Genomic DNA, 13,567 nt, shown 5'->3' with positions numbered 1-13,567 from the left:
TAAATATGGGTCGAGTCGGGTCGGATAATTTACTTATTTCAAAACCCGCTCGACACAACCCGCCCATTTGCCACCCCTATATACATGAGTGTCAAAATTCTCCGCAAGGAATGTCCCACAACTTCCCTCAGTGAAAATTTTGAACGACGTTGACGAATTGAATACTCTGCGGCTAGTAACTTACAGACAAATTCCACACACACAAAAAAAAGGAATAAATATACATATATGAAATTAATGAATTTAACCCCTTTCGACCGGGATATAAAACTAAGAAACAAGACCAGTTTGACGTCACATTTGGATACCTTACAACAAAACAATGAATGTTTAAACTTATCATGATTACAACAAAGGCAAAGGGGACCCCCGAAAAGTAGAAAACTCTATCAAAAAATCATTACCAAAATTGTCTTGACAAGATTTTATGGCTTCGTATTAGAATGACTCTGGTTTAACCAAACTATATTTCTGTAGCCTTACAAGCAATGGTTCTTCCGCTGCCTTCTCGTGAATTGGCGAAAATCTGAAAAAAAGAATTTCCCTAAACTAAACTGTCAAGGGTTTGGCACTATTCACAAATGTGGCACTTTTGTCAAAACCCTCGAGCACTAAAATTCTCACTGCTTCCAAACCATTATGTAATGTGAAGTCCAACTGAAATTAAAAGAAGCCAAACATCAATATGTGATTGTATTTCTGAAATCTACTTAAATAAGTAAAGAAAAGCAAGTACCTCCTCACGTTCTTGTCGATTGAATGCGCGAAGAACAAAACTTGCGGGATCCATTTTCCCCGGAGGCCTCCCAATGCCTAAAGAAAATATCAATGTTTGAAACTACAATAACACACAGAAATGATGTACATAATGATCTGAGGTAATACCTATTCGTAAACGAGGAAAATCACGGCTCCCTTTAAGGTGATTCATAATGCTCCTCATCCTTTAAAACATAAGGCAAGAAGTTAGTCATGCCAGTAAGCAGTACCCATAAAGCAGAGAGTGCAGAAAAATATATTTAAGCTAAGAATATTGGACAAGCAAATTCTTCAGATCACCAAGGTTTTCCTATTTCTTTTGTATTCGTTCAGAAATTACAGAAGGAAATGGTGCTAAATCTAAACCTATCCAGACAGAGTGCTAACGGTATGGCCTTCATCTTTTTATTTACTTTACTCCGGGCTCAGGAGGGAGATTCTACATATATCAAGCTTCCATATTCCATGTATCATAAGATGCCCTACCATGACATTACTTTACAGATTTAAGACACCTTATAGTGGGAGACCAGAAACGCCAATCACAAGGCTTTATTCTAGTGGTTAGAGTGCAATGCCCGATGTGTGGTTAGGCGCACATCACGGGTTTCGAACCGTGTGCCACTGGCTCTTGGGGATCTCTCGTTTATCAAAAAGAGAAACCAATCATATGTTTTACTCTTTCACTTAAAGCCAGGAGAAAAGCAGTCAACAAGCAGTTTTGATTCCAACACATCATGATCATTTGAATGTGAAGATTATTTCTATTGTTAAATTTTCATCCACAAATAGTCGTTGTACCAAGTAAAAGTGTAAAACAATGAGAAATTGAGGAAAAAAACCAAAAACTAATGAAAACCAACTACTTGGTCTGTAGACCAGCTTGACTTGTGAACCTACGCAAATTGATAAATCCATCATTACGTCTTCTTCACACTTTGATGATCAACCAAAAGCAGTTTATGAGAAGGAGCAAACTATGAAATGCTTGGTATCCATCAATATTCTTGCTTTCAAGTTTTCAATCAATTACTATCTACATATTCAAGCATCAAATATTCAAGCAAATAGCAGAAAATCTGGAATAGACTTCAGAATCATTATAAGCACATGATGAAAGCTCCAGATAAAGGAAACTATTCAACAATAAAGATTACCCATTGTGTCCTCCATGACCACCTTTTGGCAGTAACCGCAACTTTGCAAAAGGCAAATCCAAATCGTCAAAAACCTGCAATTATAAAGTTTTAGTTGGAAGTTATTACAAAGATAAGTTCTATGCTCAATTGTCAATAGCTTACCACAAGAACTTGTTTCAGTGGAATCTTATAATATGAAACAATTGCTCCAACCTGTCAAACAGTGTAAAATATCAATCTTATGCTACTTGGTGGATGGAAGCTACAAGAGACAGGTCATGCCAAGACAAGTGGACTTACAGACTCACCACTTGCATTCATGAACGTTTGAGGTTTAGCAAGCATAATTGGAACATCTCCAATGAAACCTAGAAAGCAAAAGAAACCAAAGAACATGAAAGTGATCCTAAAGAGCAATTTTGAATGACCGAGTTCATTATCAAACTTGTTCCTTCTTTCCACTTCTTAATCCGGAAAAACTTTGTTTAAATAATCTCCCCCATAGCCGCAGCATGTCAATGCAGTTTACCGCAAAGATAGCCAAATATCAACATTAGTGGTACTTCAATAGTGGCTAAATTAGAGAACGAAAACCTCAATGCAACAAAACAAAGCCTAGCTTCAATAATTAGCTAAGTTAAATGGAGTATCCATAAGGGTTGAGTAAATTCTTCTGCTAATTTTACTGCATTTTGAAGAATGTAGATGAAGCACCTACTTAATAGTCACAAACGTTCGAAAACAGTAGATCAAAGCAAATCAATGACCCATTTAACAAAGCTAATCAACAAACAAATTTATTTTTGATAACCAAGAAATCACTAAAAGCACACGATTCAGCAGATAATGGACCAACCCCTCCCTTCTCCAGTTATATACATAGTCTTGGCAAGGTTCAAAGCCGTGGCGTGCCCTCTTACCACTATGACCAAGGCCCGGAGTTCAAAAGTTGGGAATATTACAACATAATTAGCAAACAGATACGGATTATATTAGAATCACAAAAAGATAAAACTTACACACCCCGTATTTACACCAAACCATATTAAGTTACCATGGTTAAGTGATAAATTAAGGTGAGAATGTATTTTGAATATTTACTATGTTAATGTGACGACGTGTATCATGAATCCAAACAGTAATGTGTAATAATTAACTATGTTAATGTGAAGACGTGAGTCATGTATCCATTAGGTTCGTAGCTGGTGAAAATAAGTTTTTTCCCACAAAAAGACTAGTCAATGCAATGATGCTGTGCAACTACAATGATACTGTGTAGACAATATTTTGAAACGTTAGAAAAGATCACAACGTAACTGTATATATCAGGAAAACTCTGAAATCCAGTATAATCAAGCTTAAAGAAAGTACCTTTCCCAAATTGAGCTTTAAAGGAAACACTGCCCATAGATATTCCTTCAGCATCAGCTATAGTATCTATCATCTCAAAACCCACCTGCCAAATTCAATAGTATTATCAATACATGATATAGAAACCAGTGCGAAAACATCAAGTATATTAGAAAAAGAAGAGAACGGACATTATGACGGGTGCCAGCGTATCGTTTCCCAGGGTTACCGAGGCCAACAATAAGCCAAGGCTGAGGTTTCGGCTTCGGCTTCTCCGGCGGTGGTTCCGATAACGTCGGTGAGGGTGATGGGGAGGTTGAGGTGGACATTGAACAGGAAATTTGATGTAAAGAGTTAGTAGCGGCGGTGTTGCTCATCCAATTCCTCCAGTATGATGATGAATTTAGGGTTTTGGGAAGGGAAAAAGAGGAGAAGAGGCGGCGGCCGCGGCGGCAAAGGACCGTCGCCGATGAGGCAGTGCTAGAAATTGCACATGCTAGTTTCATTGTGGTTTTAGATGGTAAGTAGGTGTTGGAATCCGAATTTTGAATGGGAACGGATTGACTCAAATGGAATTGTATGGCGGCCAACGACGTCGTTTGGTTTACCCAAATAAAAGGAAAAAGAGATTTTTTTAGCCACTCTAAAGCATAAGACTTGGAAATAAATGAATAAGAAGGCAAAGTTACACAACTATGAGCATACGTTAATTCAAGGTCTTTTCATTTAATTACTCACTTTCTATGAGATTATAATGAAATTTATCTGGATGTTTCTTTTTAGCGAGCTATTTGGATGTTATTCATTTTGAAAGTTAATTTGATGATGATAACACTTGGAAACAGAGAAATCGCCATGGAAATTTATTCTAGGGTTAGAGAAGATTCGAGAGAAAAATCATGGCTCAAATCTTTTCACATTAGCTAATGTTCCTTCTATCCAACTGTACAAAGAAAATAATATATATAATGTGCCTAAATGTAGCCGGATCGGACCTAACAAACTCAAGTCCACTAAGACAAAATAATGCAATACATTAAGTTACAACTATTGAACTTATATCAAGTTTGGGCCTGTTTTTGTCGTGGACCAGAAGCTGAATATCCTTCAAGTCCAACACCCCCCTCAAGTTGGAGGGGGAAACCACCTTCAACTTGGAAAGGAATTGATGATGACTCTACCCAGGAAGAGTTTTGGTAAGAATGTTTGCCATCTGCTTGGAAGTAGATACATGACTCGAGTGAATCAGGCCTTCACCCAACTTGGAGCAAATAAAGTGACAATCCACTTCAATATATTTTGTACGTTCATGGAAGATCGGATTCTCAGCAATATGTATAGCAACTTGATTATAAAAAAAAAAACAGAAATTGGAAGAGAGACAGGAACATGTAGATCAGACAAGAGTCGAACCATCCAAGTTAATTCACCAATAACCTTGCTAATGGCTCGATATTCTGCTTCAGTAGAAGAAAGAGAGACAACAGGTTGTTTCTTGGACTTCCAACCAATCAAACTTTCACCTAAAAGAATACAGAAACCAGTAACAGATCACCTTGTATCAACACAAGCAACCCAATCACTATCACCATAGGCACTCACAGTGAGATCAGAATCATTGGAGTAGAAAAGACCAATATCTAAAGTATATTTAAGATACCTCAGAATGTGTAATGCAACAAACATATGAGGAACGCGAGGACACTTTAAAAACTGACTAAGATGTTGTACATCAAAACATATATCCGGCCTAGTATGGGTCAAGAAAAGCAACTTGCCAACCAAACTCCGAAAGAATTCAGGTTTATCCAAGACTTCGCCACTATCAGCCGATAACTTCTCATGAAGTTCCAAAGGGCAAGCAACAGGAGAAACATCTTCACATTTATATTCAGAGAGCAAGTCAGATACAAATTTCTTCTGATTCAACAGGAGACCTGAAGGAAAATAAGATATTTCAATGCCCCAAAAGTAATATAACTGACCCAAGTCTTTGATCTTGAATTGGGTATGGAGAAACTGTTTCAAGGCAGAGATTTCAGTAGCATTATCCCCTGTAAGAATTATATCATCAACATACACAACTAAGGCTGTGAAAGACCCAGGAGAACCCTTGACAAAAAGAGAATAATCAGTGAAGGAATGAGAATAGCCCTGAGAGCATAAAGCATGAGATAATTTTGCATACCACTACCGAGAGGCTTGCCGGAGACCATATAAGGATTTTTGCAATTTACACACTAAAGGGGCAGAAGTAGAAGAACTAGCAGCAGAAAGGGAAAGGCCAGAGGGTAACTTCATATACAGGTCACCATGCAGAAATGCATTATTGATATCTAGTTGAAAAAGAGGCCATTGTCTCTTTACAGCTACTACTATTAAGCATTTAACGGTGGACATCTTTATCACCGAAGAGAATGTCTTAGTAAAATTAACACCCTCTACCTGTGTGTCACCCCTAATAACAAGTCGGGCTTTATATCTTTCAATAGACCCATCAGCTTTATATTTAATTTTATAAACTCACTTACAACCAATAGGCTTTTTTTCTTTAGATAACTCTATGATATCCCAAGTGTGATTAGCCACTAAGGCCTCAAATTCCTTTTTCATGACATCCTGCCAAGCTGGAATAGATGCAGCTTAGGAATAAGTACTAGGTTCAAATTTAGCATGCTTTAGGACATAATTGGAGCAAGAAGAAGAGGAATAAAGAATGCATAAGTAGTCTTACAAATAGGCAGGAAGATTATGCTCCCTAGTAGACCTTATGAGATTCGAAGGATGAATAGGAAGAGAAGAAGATGGTACTGACACAGGTGGAATAGAAGAAGTAAAGGAAGCAGAAGGAATGGATGAGTCATCATGAAAAAAATGACAGGGAGAGGGAGATACAGGAAAAGAAGTAGGAGTAGAACAAGAAAAGTCTTTAGGGAGAGATAAAGGAAAATAAATTTCATGAAAGACCACATCCCTTGAAATGAAATACTGTTTGGTAGCTAAGTTATACAACTTGTAACTTTTCTTGGCAAAAGGATAGCCAAGGAAAACACAAGGAATTGCTCTTGGTTTGAACTTATCTCTGTATGGTATAGGAACTGTAGCATAACATAAACAGCCAAAACTTGTCAAATGAGAGTAACTAGGTGCCTTACCATACAACATTTCAAAAGGTGACTTATCATGAAGAAGCTTGGAAGGTAATATGTTGATTATGTAAGTGGCTGTCAATAAATAGTCACCCCAAAAGTGCATAGGTACTTTGGATTGGAACATTAAAGCTCTAGATGCTTCAAGGAGGGTCTTATGTTTTCTCTCAATCACTCCATTTTGTTGAGGTGTATAAGGGCAACTAGCCTGGTGGATAATACCATTTTTTGAAGAAAAAAAAAATACTGAGGAGGCAGAGGAACTAGATCCAAGTTCTAGAGCATTATCACTTCTGATGGTTTGAACAATGGTGTGGAAGTGAGTCTTAATCATGGTGACAAACATTTTTATTAAAGGAAAGACATTGCTTTTGGACCCCATTAAATGGGTCTCATCTTGTTTGTCTGGACATGGGACACACATTGCAAATAAAGGACTGCCTAGAAGATAAGGAATCAGATAAACCAGAAATAACTTTCATTCTGACAAAAGGGATATGTGCAAGTCTCTGGTGCCAAATGATATCCATTTTATTTATGTCATCCGTATTACAATAAGAAGGAACAGTGCACACATTAGGTAAGCTAACATTGGATTCACAATTAGGAACAGAAATATAAGGAGGAGAAAGTGAACTAGGTGCATCACACATATGATGTAAACTAGGGACAAAATCACAATTAAAGGCAGAAACTTTAGGAGAAGAATCTGAGTTGACAGTATTCTGGAAACATGAATCAGTATAAAACAGAGGATGTGATGATGACTTTTTCCATACAAGCTTGTACAATCTAGTGTCCAGTTTACCAAGATCCAAAAGCTTCTTCAGAGAAGGGCCATGTAATAGCATACAAGAATCATAAGTAAACAGGATAAAACATCTGAATTGTTGTATCATCCTGTACACAGAAATGAGATTATGGTGGAAGGAAGGAATATAGAGAACATTGTGAAGAACAATAGAGGGATGCAAAGCAAATGAATCAGTGGAAGTTACTTTTACTTTATAACAATTTGGAAGAGATACAAGATAAGGTACAGGTAAAGGAGTTATATTGAACAAGAACTCTTTATTGGATGTCATGTGGTCAGTTGCACCAGAGTCAATGATCTAGGTTAAATTTACTGAAGGAGAAAGCATGCAAGAATTAGAACTAGTACTACTCAACAAATCAGCAACTAAAGATGTACCAGCAAAATTGGTAGAAGCCATGAGATTTGACTGAGGAGAGGGGTCTGACACATGAGACTGCTGCAGCAAATTCATCAACTAATTGTACTGCTGTTTTGTCAGACCAGGTATCATGGAGGCATGCTCAGAGTTAGATGGAGGACCAAAAATGTTAGGAGCAGTAGGCTGAGCACCACCACTGGGATTGAGTTCAGAAAAATCAACCTCAACACTAGCATTTGCTGCAATTCTTTCGCCTTTAGTAAAATTGAGGTTAGAAGGATAACCATGAAGTTTATAACATTTTTCGATTAGGTGTCCAGGCTTCTTGCAGTATTTGCAGAATAAGGAAGCCTTGACCTGATCACCATTTGCCCCCTGTTCAAAGTTCACCCTCTGATTATATGGCTTTTGAGGAGGAAGAATTTTGTTAAACATGTTGGCATTGAAAGAAGCTAAATCTGAGTTAAATTGGGGGAAAGATTTGACTTGTCTTGGACTCTCATCTTGGAGCAAAATGTTGTATGCATTATCAAGGGATGGAGAAGGCCGCATCATTGTGAGATTGCTTCTAACATTTATATAGGTTTCATTTAATCCGATCAAGAATTGGTATAATTTATTTTCTTCAACTTCCTGTTGCAAACCAGGTTTAGCTGCACAAGTGCAAGTGTTCATATGATTCTTACACGTGAAACCTAGTTCATCCCATAACCTCTTTAACTTGTTAAAGTAAGATGCTATGTCAAGAGATCCTTGACAAGTTGAAGCCAGTTCTTTCTTAATCTCAAATACCTTTGTCCTATTGACAGCCCCATATCTACTCTCAAGTTACTTCCAAATACTTTCAGCAGTCTTAGAGTATTGAACACTCTCCTCAATTTTAGGGGATAAAGAACTAGTCAGCCAAGATATCACCATATTGTTACACCTATTCCACTGCTTTAATCCAGGTGTATTATCAGAAGGTTTAGGACAAGTTCCATCTATGAAGGCTATTTGATTCTTTGCAGATAAAGCCACAATCATACTTCTTCTCCAACCCCCAAACCCAGTACTAGAAAAAGGCACATGCACCAAAGAAGTGTCAGGAACATCAGAGGAATGTAAAAACAAAGGACCAGAGGGATCTGGAGCATCCACGGAGGTAGAAGTAGCATTACTTCCAATGATTACTCAATTTAGGAGTATAATACTCAAAATATACATGCAGTAAGCAAGCAAAAATAGATACGGAGATGCATACCTCTACAACCACGAAACAGATATATGCTATTTTATATAGAGAATTAGAAATAGAAATACTACTCTTCTTCGTCACTGGAAGAAGTAACAACCTTTAATTCTAGAAACTCCTTCCGAAATAATCCGCACTCACCAGCAAATTGAAAATGGAGACCGATGCAAACCCTTGTTTCGGCCTCAGGAGGAAACTGAGATACTCGAGCGAAAAATTGCAAAGCTTCACGAAATCACCGGAAAGCCTCACCAGTACTGAAAAACAAAACTTACTGTAAACTCAATCAAAATCGGCGAACCAGCTGAGAGATGAAAAAAAACTTTAAGAAAACCCTTCGAGGGTAATATCGAACGAAAGCGTAGCACAAGATCTATTCGAATCTCTGCTCTGATACCATGATAACATTTGAAAACAGAGAAATCGCCATGAAAATTTATTCTAGGGTTAGAGAACATTCGAGAGAAAAACCATGGCTCAGATCTTTTCACATTAGCTAATGTTCCTTCTGTCCAACTGTACAGAGAAAATAATATATATACAATGGGCCTAAATGTACCCGAACCGGACCTAACAAACTCAAGTCCACTAAGACAAAATAATGTAATACATTAAGTTACAACTATTAGACTTATATCAAGTTTGGGCATGGTTATGTCGTGGGCCAGAAATTGAATATTCTTCAAGTCCAACAAATTATTCAAAAATCAATAAGAATTTGGGATACACGTAAATAAAATAATAGATAATAAACAGTTAATTGAAAATCACATAATAGAAATTCCAACAGGAACTGAGAACTGTAAGAATCAGATGATACATATCCTAAATAATCAATTGCGCACCGTAATAAATTAAGAACAGACAATATAAAGATTTAAAGAAGAAAAATACGTCAATAAAAAACAGTAAGTTTGAAATTCAAAACAAACAATATTATCAGCTGGACCTTATTTTGAAACAACTTTTTTCTCAATTATTAGCAAAAAAGACTTTTTCCTCAACTGATTCCTCACAACCTCGAGCCTTTAAATATGATATTATTTGCATACGTCCTTAAAATAGTTCTCCAAACACCATTTAATCATATTCCGAAGATCATGCAATTTCTTAACGTGCAATCGTAGCTCAGACCCGTTTTTTATTCGTATCAAATGTGAGTCGGGTCGAATAATTTATCCGTTTTTGATACGTCTTATATCCGACCCGACTCGCATGTTTGCCACCCCTAGTGCTAACTATCCGCGGGGATCTCATCAAACATTATTCTCTTTTTCCCACTAATTTTAAAGACATAGTTTAACAGAACTACATTAGGAAACATTATTTCTTTTTTCCACTAATTGCTTTAAGGATATCTTATTTTCTTACTATTGTTATTGTTTCTTTTTCATGTTTTTTTCACTATAGTATTTTTTATTCATGATTGCTGATTTATGCTTTTATAAGTGGAGTGTTTATCGAAAACAACCTCTCTATATTTACAAGGCAGAGAACTTGTAGGATTTCACTATTGTTGTTGTTTTTTGTTGTTGTTTTGGGAATGCATATATCGTGTTTTCGGTCTTTTACGCCATTTGCTTCCTTGTAAAAATATATGCATCACAAATGCGTGCGTCGACAAAGGAAAAACCAAAGTGGAAGAAAACATAATATGTAAATAGTGACAAGAGCTTTATTTATATCAGACCAAATTAAAGAGGTACACAGCTATTCATAGGGTAACACAAAAGAAACCAAAACATACACACAATTTTCACTTGACACATGTTACTATTTTTAACAAAAAAAAGATACAACAGATTAAAGAAAGAACTAGCCCAGCAAAATATGGAACAGCTTGCTGCGGTTGAAATCTCTTTTAGCGAGTCATGCCTGGTGCAATAGGGGGAGGTACAGTGACTCCATCTTGACTCCATTTCTGAGCATTAGCCATCCATCCTTTACCCATGCAACCAATCAATAATCAGAATGCAAAATTCAATTCAATTTAGCATCTGTCATATATACTCTTAAATTTGTAATATACCAAAATTTGGTGAACTAATCCCTAACAAAAAATTCAAAAGTTTATCAAAAACACTCTATTTAGATTCGACTAGTTATTTACAGGAAGAAATGTTGTTAAAAAAAGTCCCTGGATAAAAAGAATCAAGTCTGAATATTCTACCTCTAGTTTACACAAATAGCCGGCAACATTTATTGTTTACTTTTCCTAGTCATATACATAGATTATACATATATATAATACATAAATTATGCATATTATACCTCAACCGTTTTTTTTAATTTAAGTGGTTGAGTGAACGACTATTTGAGTTAATTCTTTTGCTATTCTATATATAATGAGTTCAAATGAACTGTGGCACGTAAAAGTTTCAGCAGGGTAGTATATATTGTGTTTATATACCTTGGGAAGGGTCAAAACCGCGGTTTTTGAGCTCTCTGTATTCTTGGCAAACAGCACAAGGGAGACAACAAAAATGAACAAGGCAATCTCCACAAGGGTCCTCTGGCAAGCTAAAGTAGGCTCTCAGTTTTGTACGATAAGTGCATGTGTAGACACAAGCACAACACACATGAGCCAAGCAATAGTATATTACACCAGCATGAGCACAAGCTGCAAAATTAATTAGCAGGTTATACATATATATGTAGTCAAATGTAAAAATGAATAAAGGGCAGTTCGGTACACAAAATATCTTATATTCATGCAGGGTCCAGTGAATGGCCGCACTCCAAAGGGTGTATTATATAGGCAGATTTGTCATGACGTAAGCATCGGTGACTGATTTCACGGACCGAACCCGTAACTTATAAGTCACACGGAGATAACTTTACCGTTGCTCCAAGTCTTCCCTTCACATTTAAAAATGAACAGGAAAAAAGACAAAAAAAGCAGAAACAAAGAAACTTTTATAGCTTACAAGTAGTTCCTTTATCAATTATTTCAACATTTTGGCCAAAGGTGACACAAGGACACCAACAAGTGACACAACCTGCAAATAATCAAGACTGATTAAATTCAGAACCAGGGAAAAAAAAGACCACATTTATAATCGAAAAACAAGTTGTGGGGGGGGGGGGGGGGTGTTCTTCCAATAATTTTTTTAGAAGAATTAAGTGTCTTACAGTTAGAGCGATCATCACAGCAACCACATAAACCGGTGGTCCATTGGCCCGGAGCACCACTGTCGGCAACCGGAGTTCCTGTCATGACAAGGTAATGAGAAGAGTAATGGGACAGGTTTTGCAGTGTATAATATATGGAAAACTGTAAACGTATATATAGGGATGCACTTTAGCTTAATTACGTGAGCTTTGAGAGTTTGGCCAAGAAAATATTTGTAATTTAAGAGTCATGGTACTATCGTGTAGCTATATTAAATTAGTTAATGATCAATTGATATATTTTTAAGTGAACTGCCAATAATGATTTTGATTCCAGTACTTGAGAAATGAGAGAGAGAAATTAAAATATAGGTATATTGATGCTATATTCATAGTTCTATGGTTGAATGCATGGCTGGAATTTAGAAGTCATCTTCCTCAGATGAAGGCAGTTCCAAGTTTGAATTGGTCAATAAGAAATTCCCTACTCTTTTTAATTCATTATTACTATGTTTTTCTATGAAGTTGGAGTCAACGTTGACCAGAATATATAGCACCTAGTTGCTTCTTAATTATCATACTGCAATGCTAGCAGCTAGAAGCTAATTTTCAGGCTAAGCATCCATAAGTACTCTTGAAGCAAAAATAATCATGTTTACCACTATGTATAACGAATCAATCTTTCTTAATTCTTACCATAGAATTTCCTCATGATCTTAAAAATCCTCAAGTTGGAGCTCTACGCGGATGGATATTTTTAGTGAATCTATATGATTAGCTGTACCACTGCATGCCAGCAGAATTTGTAGTAGTGCTTTACCATATTAGCAAACAAAGTCCCAAGTCAAAGTAAACTTCCTTTTTATTAGGAGTAATACTTTACACTTGCACATAATCCCCGTTATCCTATCATTGTTATTCTCTCGTTCTCCGGTAGAAGATAGCTTTGGCGTAATTAATAAAGTTGCAGGAGGTTACGAGTTCGAGCCATAAAAACAATAGTCTCTTGCAAAAATACAGAGTAAGACTGTATATAATAGATCCTTGTAGTCCGGCCCTTTTCCGGACCTTGCGTATAACCGGAGTTTAGTGCACCAAGGCTACTTTTTTTCTTTTTTCTCGGGATGTCGACTCAATGCCAAACTTGTAAGCAATTCCAAAAATGTTTACACCCCAACTTCCAAAGGTCTCTGCCACGAGCCATGATCAATTCTATTATTAAATTCAAGAAAATACTTATAAACTAATTAAAGCTTTTATTACTCGATTGGAAGCTTTCCTTTACTAAGGAGATGGAACAATTTGTATATATAAATATATTTAAGAATTTCTTTTACATATATATGCACAACAAAAAAATTCGGAGACAAAATATGTAAGGTACTACTTCTCTTTTTGTGGGAATCTCAGAATCAATCGTATGGAGCTGTCAAGAGCCATAGCCTAGTTAAGCTGATACTGACCAAACAGTGTAGCAAAACAGCATAGAGATTGGTTGGTTGAAGGGACTAGGAAAATAAATGGCAGTATAAGGAAAAAGATAATCTCTACATACCTAATGCGACATTTGATTGATGGTACTAATTTATTTCATATTACATTATGTAAAAGCCTATATAGCATAAAATATGAAATAAGAATATGTGAATT

The 13,567-nt window shown here is 36.4% G+C and overlaps 3 protein-coding genes across 3 annotated transcripts; all 3 read right to left on the bottom strand.

Annotated features, from left to right (window-relative positions):
- Positions 1-287: 287 nt before the first annotated feature.
- Positions 288-3,854, bottom strand: LOC107811970 (peptidyl-tRNA hydrolase, mitochondrial). The gene is made up of 8 exons (XM_016636968.2): positions 3,440-3,854; positions 3,270-3,354; positions 2,199-2,266; positions 2,061-2,111; positions 1,917-1,990; positions 886-944; positions 737-813; positions 288-657 (listed from the first exon to the last, which is right to left on the bottom strand). Exons 1-8 carry the CDS (start codon positions 3,752-3,754, stop codon positions 550-552), a joined length of 837 nt encoding a protein of 278 aa, XP_016492454.1. The 5' UTR covers positions 3,755-3,854; the 3' UTR covers positions 288-549.
- A 3,814-nt stretch (positions 3,855-7,668) lies between these two features.
- Positions 7,669-10,130, bottom strand: LOC142169848 (uncharacterized). The gene is made up of 3 exons (XM_075231774.1): positions 10,046-10,130; positions 8,501-8,699; positions 7,669-8,389 (listed from the first exon to the last, which is right to left on the bottom strand). Exons 1-3 carry the CDS (start codon positions 10,128-10,130, stop codon positions 7,669-7,671), a joined length of 1,005 nt encoding a protein of 334 aa, XP_075087875.1.
- A 326-nt stretch (positions 10,131-10,456) lies between these two features.
- Positions 10,457-12,082, bottom strand: LOC107811965 (cell number regulator 7). The gene is made up of 4 exons (XM_016636961.2): positions 11,939-12,082; positions 11,734-11,805; positions 11,217-11,426; positions 10,457-10,747 (listed from the first exon to the last, which is right to left on the bottom strand). Exons 1-4 carry the CDS (start codon positions 12,021-12,023, stop codon positions 10,668-10,670), a joined length of 447 nt encoding a protein of 148 aa, XP_016492447.1. The 5' UTR covers positions 12,024-12,082; the 3' UTR covers positions 10,457-10,667.
- Between the last annotated feature and the right edge of the window lie 1,485 nt (positions 12,083-13,567).

This window comes from Nicotiana tabacum, chromosome 15 (genome assembly GCF_000715075.1).
Source record: "Nicotiana tabacum cultivar K326 chromosome 15, ASM71507v2, whole genome shotgun sequence".
Taxonomy (NCBI): Eukaryota; Viridiplantae; Streptophyta; class Magnoliopsida; order Solanales; family Solanaceae; genus Nicotiana; species Nicotiana tabacum.
This window is presented reverse-complemented; position numbering and strand designations above follow the sequence as displayed.

What these genes read in the sequence shown, in the direction of transcription:
- LOC107811970 (XM_016636968.2), bottom strand. Translation starts at nt 3,754, where the DNA reads ATGAAACTAGCATGTGCAATTTCTAGCACTGCCTCATCGGCGACGGTC. An exon ending in ACGCTGGCACCCGTCATAAT is followed by an intron (nt 3,355 to 3,439) that starts GTCCGTTCTCTT and finishes TGAATTTGGCAG; the next exon opens with GTGGGTTTTGAGATGATAGA. An exon ending in TAAAGCTCAATTTGGGAAAG is followed by an intron (nt 2,267 to 3,269) that starts GTACTTTCTTTA and finishes TTTGCTTTCTAG; the next exon opens with GTTTCATTGGAGATGTTCCA.
- LOC142169848 (XM_075231774.1), bottom strand. Translation starts at nt 10,130, where the DNA reads ATGTTTCCTAATGTAGTTCTGTTAAACTATGTCTTTAAAATTAGTGGG. An exon ending in TGATGAGATCCCCGCGGATA is followed by an intron (nt 8,700 to 10,045) that starts GTTAGCACTAGG and finishes TGGATGCTCCAG; the next exon opens with ATCCCTCTGGTCCTTTGTTT. An exon ending in GGATTAAAGCAGTGGAATAG is followed by an intron (nt 8,390 to 8,500) that starts GTGTAACAATAT and finishes ACTTGAGAGTAG; the next exon opens with ATATGGGGCTGTCAATAGGA.
- LOC107811965 (XM_016636961.2), bottom strand. Translation starts at nt 12,023, where the DNA reads ATGACAGGAACTCCGGTTGCCGACAGTGGTGCTCCGGGCCAATGGACC. An exon ending in CTGTGATGATCGCTCTAACT is followed by an intron (nt 11,806 to 11,938) that starts GTAAGACACTTA and finishes GATTATTTGCAG; the next exon opens with GTTGTGTCACTTGTTGGTGT. An exon ending in AATTGATAAAGGAACTACTT is followed by an intron (nt 11,427 to 11,733) that starts GTAAGCTATAAA and finishes TTAATTTTGCAG; the next exon opens with CTTGTGCTCATGCTGGTGTA.